General features: G+C 44.9%; 1 protein-coding gene across 4 annotated transcripts in view; it reads right to left on the bottom strand.

Annotated features, from left to right (window-relative positions):
- Positions 1 to 334: 334 nt before the first annotated feature.
- The window catches only part of AGXT2 (alanine--glyoxylate aminotransferase 2), a 41081-nt gene continuing 25881 nt past the window's right edge, over positions 335 to 15534 (bottom strand). For 2 of the 4 annotated variants that reach the window (XM_020891524.2, XM_020891522.2), the window contains 5 exons: positions 15339 to 15471; positions 13810 to 13901; positions 11904 to 12053; positions 6640 to 6738; positions 335 to 679 (listed from right to left, as the gene is read on the bottom strand). In XM_020891524.2, the coding sequence (XP_020747183.2) occupies positions 572 to 679; positions 6640 to 6738; positions 11904 to 12053; positions 13810 to 13901; positions 15339 to 15471 (582 nt within the window). In that variant the 3' untranslated portion in view covers positions 335 to 571. The remainder of the gene's footprint in view (positions 680 to 6639; positions 6739 to 11903; positions 12054 to 13809; positions 13902 to 15338; positions 15472 to 15534) is intronic. The other 2 variants (XM_070476564.1, XM_070476563.1) reach the window with 2 other exon arrangements.

The following is a 15534-nucleotide window of genomic DNA, read 5'->3' on the forward strand; positions in this document are numbered from 1 at the left end:
TATTGGATTTATTTTCTCGTATAATAAGGAGCCCGAAGGTAAGGTGGCTCCAGGACAGGGTAAGTCAGTGGCCTGTTGACATCACTAAGAATTCAGCTTCTCTCTACCTTCCAACCTCAGCAAATAATCTTTGTTCTCAAGGCTACAAAGTGACTGTTGTGGTTGGAGCCATCCTACCCTGATATCTGATGCTTTGGTGCAAGAAGAAGACATCTCTTACGAAGATGAAGAGCAGAGGATGAAGAAACATTTCCCCAAAGGCGCCTCCACCAGAAGATTTTCCTGGAGGAATCATGTCACATATCAGGTATAAACACCACAGAGGGGAGTCAAGTTACCATAACTAACCCAGATTAATTAGGATTTATTTTCTGAGCTAGGGAGTCAGATCCTTTCCAGCAGGATGGCTTTCTCAAGGTAATAGGGGATAATAGGGACTCTGCTAACAAACATGATTGGTAGGCAGTCAACCACTAACAACCAAGACCAGTGGTTTTAGAATTTCTCAAATTAACTCCTGAAATTAAGTGGGGAGTTCTTTAGGCTTGTGGTGTTTTTATTCTTAAAATTTTTATTTAGCTCTTCTCTTCATGTGTTGAATTAAGGCAGAGCGAAACACTTCCACTGCAAAATCAGCTTCTGGTTTAGTGATGCACATTGAGGGCGCAATGCGGAAAGTCTGAGGAGACAAAGGAAAAATAGAGCAAAGGGTCATCATAGAATGAACTATGATTTCAAGGAAATGCACTAGACTGAGAATCCAACATCTTGCTTTCATAACAGTCCTTATATTTCCCTCAAGGGTTGGTCTCCTCCTGACCCAGTGCTGTATCCAGGCCATCCATCCTCTAGTCTCAACAATTCTGGTACCATCTTCTCTGCCTCTTTTCATTTTTGTCATCTGCTGACCTCCTGGCCCTTGCACAACCTCCACTGAGGTCTTAGGCCTCTATCCACCCTCCAATTCTGCCACCACCGAGGTTGACTTCTGTGTCCCTGTGTACAATCCAACAAACTAGCATCTCCATTTCTTTCTTTTTCTTTTTTTAAAAATTTTACTTATTTAGCTGTGCTGGGTCTTAGTTGCAGCATGTAGGGTCTAATTCCTTGACCAGGAATTGAACCTGGGCCCCCTGCATTAGGAGCATGGAGTCTTAACCACTGGACCACCAGGGAAGTCCCATTTCTCAGTTTCTTGATGGCCACATCTTCCAGAAACTTCATCTATGATCCTCCTCCACATTCCTGCACATCCCAGGCCAGACCCACAAGCCTCATCTTCACTAGGAATTCTTCAATTTCTGCTTCCCACTGCCTCTGCCTTTCTCACGGAAACTTCAGCAGTCTCCTCATGCCTCCATGATCTGTGGATCTGTCACTCTGCTTAGATCTCTGCCTCCCCTTCTTACCCAGCTCGGAGCACAGGATTAAGGATATAAGCCACTCTCTCACCTGCCCCCTTCTGCCCTTCTGCTGCTGTACCCACACAGCAAAGTCCCAGCCGCGATCAGAGCTATCACAGAACTTTTGCTCCAACAGACGCTGAGAAGCGGTAAAGAAACTCAAACCGCTGGTGGACTGACATACCAAGTAAAGCAGAGTCCTGCTTCTGCGGCTGCCCTAAGTGTTCAAGGCCTCGGTCATCCCTGGCTCAACTCCTACACCCCTTACTCTATTTCACAGACAGTCTTGACTCATGCTTCTCAGAGGCTGTCAGGCAAGAAGGCTCTGTAAATTTCCTCGCTCCCACACACATTCTTATATTCTTGCCTGCAGGTTCAGAGAATGAGCTGTCTCTAGTATTCAACTCCAAATTTTCCACCTGTGCCTTTGGCCCATAAAACACCATTCACCTCCCCTCCAGGAAACATCTCTGCATTCACTTGCATCTTCACCTCCTCCTCAACTTCCCCTCAGCCTATAAATAAGCTGCCTTAAAGCTCTTGTAAATCAAATCCAAGCCACACATGCATGCATGCATGCAAGCCAAGTCTCTTCAGTCATGTCTGACTCTTTGTGACCCTATGGACTGTAGTCTGCCAGGTTCCCCCATCCATGGGATTCTCCAGGCAACAGTTGTTGTTGTTTGGTTGCCCAGTTGTGTCCGACTGTTTCCAACCCCATGGACTGCAGCAAGCCAGGCCTCTACATCTCTCACCATCTCCCAGAGTCTGCCCAAGTTCATATTCATTGCATCAGTGATGCTGTCCAGCCATCTCATCCTCTGATGCCCTTCTCCTTCCCAACAACAGGGATTTTTCCAATGAGTCATCTGTTCGAATCAGATGACCAAAATACTGGAGCTTCAGCTTCAGCATCAGTCCTTCCAATGAATATTCAGGGTTGATCTCCCTTAAGAGTGACTAGTTTGATCTCTTTGCTGTCCAAGGGACTTTCAGGCGTCTTCTCCAGCACCACAGTTTGAAGGCATCAATTCTTTGGCATTCTGCCTTCTTTATGGTCCAGTTCTCACAGTCATATGTGACCACTGGGAAGACCATAGCCTTGAGTATAATGGACCTTTGTTGACAGAGTAATGTCTCTCAACACACTAGGGTTTGTCATCACTTTCCTGCCAAGAAGCAATCGTCTTCTGATTTCATGGCTGCAGTCACTGTTCTCTGTGATTTTGGAGTCAAAGAAGAGGAAATCTGTCACTACTTCCACCTTTTCCCCTTCTATTTGCCATGCAGTAATAAGGCCAAATGCCACTATCTAAAGTTTTAAAAAATATTTAGTCTAAAGCTGGCTCTTTCACGCTCCTCCTTCACCCTCATCAAGATGTTCTTTAGTTCCTCTCCGCCTTCTAACATTAGAGTGGTATCATCTGCATATCTGAGGTTGTTGATATTTCTCCCACCTATTCTGATTTCCAGCTTGTAACTCATCCAGCCCAGCATTTCTCAGGATGTACTCAGCGTATAGATTAAATAAACAGAGTGACAGTTGTGTGGTACCCCTTTCTCAATCTTGAAACAAGCAGTTGTTCCATGTGGGATTTTAACTGTTGCTTCTTGACCTGCATACAGGAGACGGGTAGGATGGTCTGGCATTCCCATCTCTCTAAGAGCTTTCTGCAGTTTGTCACAATCCGCACAGTCAAAGGCTTTAGCGTAGTCAATGAAACAGAGATAGATATTTTTCTGAAATTCCCTTGCTTTCTCTATAATACAGTGAATGTTGACAATTTGATCTCTAGCTCCTCCTCATTTTCTAAACCCAGTTCGGACATCTGGAAGCTCTTGGTTTGCATAACACTGAACCTCTGCTCTTCCCCAGTAGCATATTGGACAACGTCAGACCTGGGGGACTTATCTTTTGGTGTCATATCTTTTTGGCCTTTTATATAGTTCATGAGGTTCTCACAGCAAGTATACTGGGGTGATTTGCCATTCTCTCCTCCAGTGGATCACATTTTGTCAGAACTCTCTGCTATGACCCATCTGTCTTGGGTGGCCTCGCACAGCATGACTCATAGCTTCATTGAGTTCACAGGCCCCTTCACCATGACAAGGCAGTGACCCATGAAGGGGCCAGGCAAGAGTACTGGAGCCACAAATAAAACGTGTTGACCTTCCTGGTTCCTTCTAGCTACCATACAAATACTCTCCTTCCTTTTTTTATACTTAATAAATAAAAAGTCTGGTTGATGCTATTGGCCATTATCTTTCACTCTTCCTTCCCTCTATTCACATCTCAACTCAGTGCAGTCTGGTTTCTGTCCCACCAGCCTTCTGACTCCACTCTGACTAAAACTACTGGTCACTTGCTGAGTGTAGAATCCCAATGAGCACATTCCAGCCCTTATCCTTTCTGGTCTTCTCATCTGCATTTAGCATTCCAATCCCTCCCCCTTCCCAAGCCTCTCTACTCTTGCTTCTATGACTTCTTACTTGCCTCACAGCTCTCTGCCTGCTGTTGTTTTCTAAATATTTATTTCTGTGGTTGTGCCAGGCCTTCATTGTGGCATCTAGTTTCCTGACCAAGGATCGAACTCGGGCCCCCTGCACCAAGTTAGGAGTCTTAGCACTGGACCACCAGGGAAGCCCCTTTCTGCCATCTGGGTACCTCTTATTCCACCTGCCCTTTAAATGCTGACATGACCCCTGTGTCTCTCCTCACCTCTCTGCATTTCACATCCAGACTCCCTTCCGAGGAGATCTCCTCCGCTCCCCACTTCTATGTTGATGACCTCCAAATTGTGATCCTTACCTTGATTTTTTTCCTCTGATCTACAGACTTGTCTAAGAAGGAGAGGGACCAAGTCCGAAGCTGCACTCATCCTCACACTCCCTAATCCAAGTTAGACACGAGGGAGTCATCCTTGACGCTCCCCTTCCTTCATACCCAAGCCCCATGCCTTACTGCTCTCTCAGGGTCTCCTCTATCGCTACTGCTGCTGTTCAAGATCAGACAAAATCATCACTCCCACCTGCACTGCCTGCCTCCAGTGATGCCGCCTCAGCTTTACCTTCCTCAGAGGACAGAGTCAGAAATCAGGCTGCCTGAGTCTGGATCCTGTGTGACTTGGGCAACTTCCTAGCTGTGCAACGTGGGCAACTTACTTAACCTCTCTGTGCCTCCTTTTCTTCATCTGTAAAATAAGGGTAATAATACTTTTTTTTTTTTTTTAAGGATAATAATACTTATTTCATAGGTGTGCTGAAAGGATTAAATGAATCAACGTATGCAAAGTGTTTTCGAACAGTGTCTGAAAAGTAGTAAGGCTTCTCATCTTTACCACCCACAGCCTCCAGACTCCTGCTCCAGCCCCAAGATATGTGTGTGTCTGTGTGTGTAGCTCTTCACACACTGCCATATTTCTGTGTGTGCTTTGAGAGTTTATCACTGTTTAAGGCTCAGCCTAGCCAGAAAAGCTGACCCAGGAGTCTCTTCTCTTTCCTCCTATACTATCCCTTTGTATGGTTATGGCAAGCTTACTATATTGTATTATAATTTTCTGTTTGTGTCTTTCTCCTCCGCCAGCTCCATGGAGGGAAGGCTAGATCTTATTTATCGTTGTAGCTTTTGTATCCAGCCTACCAGTGGCTCCTCAGCACTTACGTGTATGCCAGGTAACTAAGGAATAACTAGGCAAGTAAACAATGAATTGTTTTCTATCTTCATAAGTAACCCATCTTGGGACTTTGAATTGTTAATTTGCTCTGTCTGATTCATATGGAAAAATATCTGGGACCAGGACTAGACAAAACAGCATTTCCCAGCAAAAGTGTTCCTCTGGTTTTGTTTGCTATGGTTTGGTTTGGGCTGGGAGAGCTTTTGGTCTCTTTGTTTACAAGCTGATGGGAAACTGAAGAAAAGCTGCAGAAATAAGAGGACCCAGACCTGTTTCCTTAAGTGGAGGGAGTGAGGGGGTCCAGAGCACAGGTGGCAGATCCAGATCTGAACAGGAGAGACGACTCGGTCTCCCTAATCTTTAGGAAAGGAGGTGGGAAATGGCTCCCAGACAGAGGAGCGTCTGCAGGGACCTTGCCTAATAGCTTCCATTTTCTCTAAGAAGCATCGGTCAAGAGTACTTGCTGAAATAGACTGAGGGGCAGCAACAGAGCAGAGAAACTAGGAAGGATGACCCCTGTTTGAAATGGGAAAGAAAGAGGCCAAAGGCCAAGGACAACTTAGGGGAGGACCAGGCGTGACCCTAAATTCTTAAATCTCTGTCCTGGAGCTAATTCCTGGAGACGGGCCTGGGATGTGAGAGATGGAGCGGGCAGCTCACTTTACAGCAGCAGCAGCCCCTGCCCCCAGCAGGGCCACACCAGGGGCCGGACTGCAGGGCTGCGCTTGGCTTTTGCAGGAGTCTGGGCCAGGGAGAGCTCACTCTGTGCCTTTCCCAGCCCGAGGGTGAAGGCACCAGGAGTGGCTGCTTTTGAGTTCTTCATCAGGGATGCAGCCACGGTGATCCCCCACCTCCTCCGAGGGTCACCTGGGCCTGCCAGCACTGTGACATTGCTTCTGGCCACAGCGGCCACTAAAGCTTGGTAGACGGGATTCACGGGGTTAGAGTCCAGCACTGAGTTCAAAACGACTAGGACTGCTCTTCCAGAGGTTAGAACTAATTCATACATGAGACAAGCTGTTTATGCACTATTGTGACACTATTATGCACCGTTATGACACTATTATAACCCATCCTGTAAGTCTGGTTCGTCAGCGCAGTCCGTTTCTGCCACCTTAGACTGTCCTCTGTGTCCATTCCCTGCAGAACCGCGGGAACCAAACCATTTAGCATGGCGCCCTCTAGTGGCCCAAAGGCATCACTGTCCCTTTCTTTTGAAAATATCTGAGCTGTGAAGGCTGGGCTTCCCTGGTAGCTCAGATGATAAAGAATCTGCCTGCAGTGTAGGAGACCTGGGTTCAATCCCTGGCTTGGGAAGATCCCCTAGAGGAGTGCATGGCAATCTACTCCAGTATTTTTGCCTGGAGAATTCCGTGGACAGAGGAGTCTGGTGGTCACAAAGAGTCAGACACAACCGAGTGACTAAACACAGCACCGAGCAGTGAAGCCTAGACGAAGTGGAACTGGGTTCCCCTCTCACAGGCGCCAAGGAAAGGGACCAGCACTGGGACATTAGGAGATGCCTACCTAAACTGACAGGTAAAGACCAGCCTTTTTCCTACCTGAGAGAAAAGGCCGCCTCTGCCAATCAGAAGCCCCATGCATTTGCAGTCGTGGTGGATTTGATTTACCTCTTCACGGGGAAGAGGCTGGTGGCTTACCTGTAAATACATTTAAAAAATATTTTATGTTTGACCTTTGAACAATTCAACACATTATTTCTAAGAGAAATTAAAAGCAACTCAAGCAATCAATGCTCTACTGTCCCTCTCAATCTCTCTCCCCCTGTAATTGAACAAAGCTGTTAATTTCTGGATCAGAATTATTTTTGGGGGGCAGCATTATTAAAAATATTTGTTTTTTTATCTCAATTCATCCCAGATTCCCAGAGACAAGATGAAGTTAAATGCAGATCGCCAGTGGATCTTAGCGCTGCAGGTGGTTACCCCAGGAGGCTGATTCTGTAATAGCTATATCTGGAGCCTGTTTTATTTGTGTGGAAATTGTCCTCAACTCTTCACTTGGTTTTGTCCCTGTAAAAAATTCATTTCAGAGTCCAGGAAATGGCTCAGAAGTTGCACAAGGGCACGAACAGCCCAAGCTCTCCCTGAGCCACAGAACAGCCTGGGCAGCTACAGTGGGGCCCTGTGTCCTGGTCTTCCCTCCTTGTGGAATTTGCTCTTTTACACCCAAGGCTTAATACTCCAGGGTCAGGAGAGGTAAGCTCTCTGGAGACCCAGAGGTTGTTTCAGGTCACATGGCATCTGAAGGTGGTGACTCCTTGTGGGCCAGGCGTGCCAGCACCAGTCTGATGACATTGGACTGGGGACTTCTGTTGTTAATGAACACCAACGCTCCGTCTATAGTCAAGTCTGGCTGCGCATCTGCATCATCTGGAAGCCATTTTGAACCACAGACATTTAGGCCTTAGGCCAGGCCTATTAGTTATTCGGGGCAGCGCTTTGTTTAGTTGTTAAGTCATGTCCAGCTCTTTTACCACCCCCTGGACTGTAGCCCGCCTGGCTCTACTGTCCATGAGGTTTCCCAGGCAAGAATACTAGAATGGGTTGCCATACCCTCCTCCAGGGGATCTTCCCAACCCAGGGATCAAATCCACATCTCTTAATGTCTTCTGCATTGGGAGGCGGGTTCTTTACCACTAGCGCTTCACCACGATCCCATCTGAACATCATGTGCTGTGTGCTTAGTCGCTTAGTCACGTCCGACTCTTGTGACTCCATGGACTGTAGCCCGCCAGGCTCCTCTGTCCGTGGGGATTCTCCAGGCAAGAATACTGGAGTGGGTTGGTGTTTCCCTCTCCAGGGGATCTTCCTGACTCGGGACTGAACCTGCATTGGCAGGTGGATTCTTTACCACTGAGCCGCCTGGGAAGCCTGTAGAGCTGGGCTTCGGCATCTGCGTTTGTAAATGCTCTTCAGATGCTGGGCTGTGCTCCCTCTGCTGTGAGCGCTGAGCACGGTCACCGCCGCTGGCCTCTCTTCTGTGGCACAGCCCTGAAAGCAGCAGCACTGGGTCTGGCTCTCTGGCTTCAAAGGCACTTGGGCATGATCCTGGCTCATGGGCCAACCCCTGGGATCCCTGTGAGGTGGAGGAGGGCTCCCTCCTGTGCTCCCAGCTTCATTTTTCTGCTCTGGGCTTCCCAACTGTCCTCCTCTAGGCTTGGGTATCCATCCCCTTGCCCCATCCAGCCTGATTCCTTTCCTGGTTAGGTGTCAGTGGCTGAGCATAGGCTCAGACTGTACCTTCCACAGAGGTCTGTATTCTCCATCTGTTGTGAAGCTTTAAGACTAGGAAAATATTATTCAAAATTCAGACAAGAAGATGACGCATGATGGGGTAAAAGACTAGGATCACCTCATTGATCCAAAATGTTATCCTGCTTGTCCCTGAGGCTCTCATGAGGGAAGACAAACACGGCAATATAATTTAAGGCTTCCTGGGTAGCTCAGCTGGTAAAGAATCCACTTGCAGTGTGAGAGACCTGGGTTCAATCCCTGGCATGGGAAGATCCCCTGAGGAGGGCATGGCAACCCACTCCACTACTCTTGCCTGGAGAATCCAGAGGAGCTACAGTCCATGGGATCACCAAGAGTCACACACGACTGAGCAACTAATCACAGAACAGCACAGACTGTGAAAACTAGAAAGAAGTCAAATATGGTTTAGGGGATGAGAGTTCAGAGGTCAGGAAGGATTCCTGAGGGGCAACTGGGTTGCGGGGTCTGGGTGGCCAGCAAGGGTCTGGGAAGGGACTTTAGTCTCACCCTGGTCTGAGCCAGCACCCTCTCTGCTCCTCTGTCCTTTTTTATCACTCCCTAGCCTCAACTGCCAAGACTAATTGACCATCTTGTAGGCATATGCAGAGAAAAGCACAGGTGAAGAAAATCTAACAAGGCAAAGCCACAGGACAGCCTGACCCGGCTCTGTGCTTGAACCTAAGTTCCAACAGCCCCATCATCAAATAGGCATGTTAGTAACTAGCCTCTTCTTGAGGGTATAATGTAGCTTCATGTTTATTTTGTTTTTGTTTTTCAACTTGTTTTGAGAGGGTAGGTTTTCATTTAAACAATTATAAAAGTAGTTCATGGTTATTGGGAAAAACTCCTTAAAGCAGTATGGAAATGCATTTAGTAAAAATTGGCAGTTTCTCTTCCTAAAATCCTACTCCTAGGGACACTGCCTGTTAGTAATTTGGTGTGGACAAGACAATTTTTTTAATGCATACAAATGCTTTTAAATGCACATTTTAAAAATAATTCATACTTTATAATGTTTTGCATTTGTTTTGAACAATCTACCATGTATCCGGAACATCTTTCCATGTCAGTGTATCTGGACCTAGTCTTTTTAAAGACTACCTAGTATTTTGTTGCTTGTTGATAGAGCAATTTGTTTAATCTCCTATTTTGGGACATGTATGTTGTTTTCTATTTTTGTTTATGATCATAAACAATATTGCAAACATCCTTGCTTATTTATATCTATACACATCTGTGAATATTTCTCTAGGACACATCTCTATAAGTGGAATGGCTAGGTCAAAATTTAATATTTTAATAGACACAGATGAATTTCTGTCCAAAGGGCTGTATCCAGTTCACATCCTTACCAATAGCACATGGGAGTTTTAAATCTGAGTTATATTGTACAGCATCAATACATCAATACAGCATCAAAGCCAAGCTCTGAACTGTTTCAATGACAAGAAAGTGGTCTGAAGTGTTGCAGGGGCCTGAAATCAGTCAACAAACACTGGTAAAGCGCTCATCATCTGTGTATTTCTGGGCCCCCAAAAACATAATTTACACAGGAAAAGAAGATATTGATACTTGAAAATCGAGTCAACAAGTACATGATTTGAAAGATCCTTTCAAAGGAGCTCTTTAGACAGTGAGTATGAGAGGGATTCTCTGAAGGCTGGAGCCCCTTTAGATGGGAGAAGCAAAGGCAAGCGTTGAGGAGGAGGAGATCTTGAAAAAGGCTAGGATTTCCAAAGCTAGAGACAGAGAAGAGAGTACCATATTCCATGACTGGGAAAAATTTGAGCGGTATTTGGACGTACTGTCATTGAGGGGACAATAGAGAAGTTCCTTCAGACCCCATGCTTACAACTACTGAAGGGCAGAGAAAAGAGGAAAAGGGCTCATTCTACATATCCTATTTTATAGCCTGCCTTATTTTTTCCATAATACAGTCTGCATGTCTTCCATGTCACATATATTTCTGTGCCACACAGTGTGGATTTACCATCACTTAGCTTGTTCGGTACCAATGGCCATTTGGGGGGATTCTGATGTTTTGCCATGACAACCCGAGCCCTGATGAATGGCTCTGTTCACATGTCTTGAAGGACACGGTAACTGGGGTTGGATTAGTAGGGAAGGCAGGAGTGCCTCCTCTCTCATACGGCTTTCCTCGGGGGAGTCTGGGCTTTAAGGAGCCTAGGTATCCTTGAGGGGGCTCCTGGGTTGGGAGAGGACTGGAATGGACTCGTCTGAACCTTACGACAGCCCTTGACAGGGCCCCAAGCTGAAGATAAGGAGGTCACAGCTTGTGAGCCAGAGGGCCTGCTCTCATATTACAGTACTCTTATTTTCCTATTGTCTTCTTATAGCTTTCAAATCTTATTTAAACATTCCAGCCTTGTACTGTCTCTGCTGTGTGGTGTTAAGGGAAAAGTCTTATATTCATGGTCTGGGCTGAATATTGAAAGAGTTGAGAATCAGTCCTTCTGAACTAGGATGGTATGGTGAGAGCAAACAGCAAGACATCTCCCGAGGATAAGAATCAGGGGGAGGGCATCGGTCTGGCTAATCCTTCCCGTCCCAGAACTCTCCTGCTGTCACTCCCCTCTGAGGATCTAGATTTTACTTTTATGGAGGATTAGGACAATTTCCTACCGACAAGGACCCCAGGGGTAGCAGGAGGGACTGTGGGAAAGATTTGAGAAACAAGGTGAAGAATCAATAGGACTTGACAGAGAGAAGGAGCCACAGATTATTTTGCAGTTTTGAGGCTGGGGAATTGGGAGAAGAGTGGAGATACAAAACAGAAATGGTGACCTTGGGGAGAATCACTGGCTTAAGGGAAAATACTAAATTCAATTATGCTCATATTGAGTTTGAGGTCACAGTGGGGTATGTCATCAGAAAGTCACATTCCACCTGGTTATTGAGAGATTTAAGTCCATTCACAGACAAATACAAAACCCTATAAATCTTTAACATCGTCACCCAAACCATCACCACAACCTTCTCCTGACCCTTTTTCTGCTACTAGCTTTCTGGGCTGCCTGCCCCTCCCCCAGTAATTCTTCCCTTCTTTGTATTTCTAATGCAAAATATTCAGTCATTGCTGATGCTCTTTGCCTACTATCAGCTTCCTTCTCCAGATTCTCTTCCTCACTGCTCTGGAACTCTCCATGACCTGCAATCAGGCTGTTTACACTCAATGCTCTCTCTCATGCTCAGTCGCTTCAGTCGTGTCTGGCTCTTTGCAACCCCATCGGCTGTAGCCAGCCAGGCTCCTCTGTCCATGGGACTCTCCAAGCAAGAATACCATGCTCTTCTCCAGAGTATCTTTCCAACCCAGGGATCAAACCGGTGTCTCCTGCATTGGCCGGCGGATTCTTTACCGCTGAGCCACAGGGGAAGCTCCAACACTCTACTCATTTCTAATGAGCTTCACTGAGTCTTGCAGTCCTTGCCTGCTCTCTCTCTGAATGAATGAGCTTGTAGCCGAGGCTTCCTGCCTTAACTCTTGCTGCTCCAAGAAGCTACAGAGAGACCAGTAGATCACCACCTACCTTATCCTTCACCATTTCTATTCCTATCATGAGACCTTTGCCTCGGACATCTCCTACAATTTCAAATTCATCCCGCAGCTTAGCCAACTTCAGCAACATATAGGTGCCAACTTCTTGGCTATTTTCTTGTAGATTTTCTTCTTTAATCACCTGTTGAGAGAAAGCCCCAAATGACTTTCCATTTAAACAGGTTTAAAAGGGACTGAGAAATAAATGTATATGACCTGTTTACAAAACTTGACCAGACAAATGGAACCCAAAGTCTTATGTGGCCATACCTCATCTCATAGAAGGATCTGCTGTAGGGAGAAAAGAAGGCTTGGTAGAAGGAACACTTCCCTTATGCCCTTCTCATCTTCAGGGATGGGTAAACATTTAGGGAAAAATAAGAGAGACATCTTAATGTTGGGCTCTGTGTGGGCCTAGAGTCAGGGCACCTGAGATATAAAAGGATTTTCACCTACTTTTGCTCACAGCAGAGATCTGTGATTCTTTTCTTTTTTGAACTTTTTATTTTGTACTAGAGCTGATTAACAATGTTATAATCGTTTCAGGAAAACAGCAAAGGGACTCAGACATACATATACATGTATCCATTCTCCCCCAAACTCCCCTCCCATCCAGGCTGCCACATAACATCAGGCAGAGTTCCCTGTGCTATATAGTAAGAGACCTGTGATTCTGGACCACATATGAGCAGTACACTATGTTTATAACCAGCCGACAGTAACTGCATGACTGCAGGCAGACTTGATGTTTTTAAGATCTCCTTGTTCACCTACATCCTACCTGCCAAATTGTTTGAGGTGACTCAGCACTTAAAGAACACTAGTTGGCATTTCTACAGAATGAAATAAATGTCACATTCTACCCACACTTTCTCTTTTTGAGATTTAATCATATTTGAATATACTTTTTAATTAGGGCAGCTTTTACTTATTTTTATTAAAAAATACTTTTAAATTTATTTTTTTGAATAAGTGAAACGTGTGCCTTGTTCAAACATCACAAAGTACAGAAGCAAAGAGCAGAATGAGCCTCACTGATCCCTGTCCTCCAGCCACTAAGTTTCCCTCCCCACAAACAACCACTGTTAATAATTTCTTGTGCAATCTTTCAGAAACTATGCTACACTTATTTAAGCACGCACTATTATGCATATAATACGTGCATGCTAAGCCCCTTCAGTCATGTCCGACTCTTTGTGATGCTATGGACTGCAGCTTGTCAGGCTCCTCTGTCCAAGGGATTTTCCAGGCAAGAGTACTGGAGCGGGTTGCCATGCTTCCTTCAGGGGATCTTCCTGATCCAAGGATTGAACCCACATCTTTTATGTCTCCTGCATTGGCAGGGGGAGTTCTTTACCACTAGCACCAAGTGCTATTATGCATATAATTATGCAAACTTTCTCAAACAGATGAGACCACAGGCAAAAATCAATGGGCTAGTGCTGAACCACAGCTGAATCACCTAGCTGGAATTGCATAGAACTCGTTTGCTCTTTTGTCTTTTCACTTATGACAGTACAACGAAGGTAAGGAAGCATATACAAGATAGGACCAAAATTCAACTGATATCAAAAATTGCCATTGGTCACCATCCATAAAACACCAATCAAATCACAAAAGAAATTTCAGTGCTACCAGCTAGCTAGGGGAATTCTTATGTTTCCCATGTGTGTGAGGTTTACTATATATGATTTCATATCCAATACTTGAAGCACTGATAGATCTCAAAAACTGGGAGAGGGAGCAGAATAATAACTGGAAATCTAAACAAATTCATGGACTAGGAATTAACTCTTCACTTTAATTATGTCATGTGATAGAGTCCTGATAATATGTGTGTAGTTTTGAAGTAGTTGATTGGTGAAATGAATGATGTTGACACAGCTGCTGGAACGTACCTCAAGCACGGCTGAACCAATGGCGCAGGCCACGGGGTTCCCTCCGAAGGTATTGAAGTGAAGCAGGCGCTTGGCTAAGGACTTGGCAATCTCTAGGGGGAGAAAATAAAAGGTGGATAAAGAGTGACACATCTATAATTTCTCATCGTGCCATTTGGATTATGTTTACTTTCATGTTGTAGAAAGGTGTTTATAATATATTTCATGGCATCCAATTCATTTGTCACTCACCAGATAGTGACATTATGGATGGAACTGTCTCTCTCCCCTCAGGCACCCCTAACTCATATGTTGAAGCCCTAACCCCTGGTGCAACTCCCTAGAGACAACTAAGGTAATAAGGGTGGAGCCCTAATCCAATAGGATTGGTGCCCTCATAAGAAGAAAGACCAGAGCCCTTTCTCACTGCAGAAAAGGACACAGCCAGAGGGTCATCTGCAAGAGAGATCTCACCAGAACTCAACTGGTCTCTTACCTTGACCTTGGACTTTAGCCTTTAGAACTGTGGGAAAATAAATGTCTGTTGTTTAAGTCACCCAGCCTGCCTTATCTTGTTATGGTAGACCAAACTGATGAATACAATAGGTAAGGAAAAATCACTTATTTACTCCATGAGAAGCTTACTAATAAAATTTTCAATGTGTTGTATGAAGTGAAAAGTACTTTAAAACTTGATTTATGGGAACTTACATGAATCCTCATTAATTAGCCTTTTTCCTGTATTCCACTCTTGGGACTAAGAAGGAAATAAATTCTCATAGCAAGGATTTCATAACAATCTCCAGATGGTTTAAGGATGAAAATATATATTTGGTTCATTATAGTTCACCTTCAACACCCATATTTTCATATCTTTCCTCATTTGATAAAAGCACTGAAATATTACAAGGCACTTAATTATCCTTTGGAGTTTCTCAAGTGTGCTTGCTATTGGTGGGAAAAATAAATGAAATAATCTTAAGATTTTCAATAATAAGTGGTTTGTAAAAGTATTTTCTGTAAAGTTTCACTAAAATGGGTAATACAATTAATGCTAATGTTCATTTTATAGATTGTTCTAGCTAAGTGAGATTGCATTGTATTTAGTTGTTGATAATCAGCAGAGAAAACTGTCACTCTGAAGGCTAAGTCTATAGCTTATTGGGGTGGCAAGACTAAGTCAGAGTGTTCTTCAAGAATATGATTCCTTGGACACTTTAGGACTGGCTTCAGGTTAGTTAACACAGATCTCTTGTGTTGATTTTGTTTTGGGGGCATATTTGCCTAGACCTTGTCAATGTAGTAGAACCCTACATCTCACTGCGAGCCTGGGAGAATTGGTCTTCCCTACAGCGAAGAGCAAAAAGGGCTGGTTTTCTTCCATCTCTTCCACAATCTGGAAGACAGACTGTTTCCCTTTAATATTGCTTGGGAAATGCATGTGTAGTTCCCATGACGGTCCCTAGCCCACATAAGGTACAATACACACGTTTTCTACAATTGGGATGCAAGGGGCCCAGAAGCAGACACAAACTGCCCGTGGTTCCTACCTGGAGTTGTTACAACTGCTGCCATGGGAAAGCCATTCCCAATCCCTTTAGCCATGGTGACAATATCTGGCAGGACATCATGTGTTTGGAAGCCCCAGAAGTGAGAGCCCAGCCTTCCAAATCCTGTCTGCACCTGATGGAAACAAATCCGAAATCACCAGGAACCTTCTGAGAAATGCTGGTTTTCCTCTCTCTG

This window comes from Odocoileus virginianus, chromosome 14 (genome assembly GCF_023699985.2).
Source record: "Odocoileus virginianus isolate 20LAN1187 ecotype Illinois chromosome 14, Ovbor_1.2, whole genome shotgun sequence".
Lineage (NCBI taxonomy): Eukaryota > Metazoa > Chordata > Mammalia > Artiodactyla > Cervidae > Odocoileus > Odocoileus virginianus.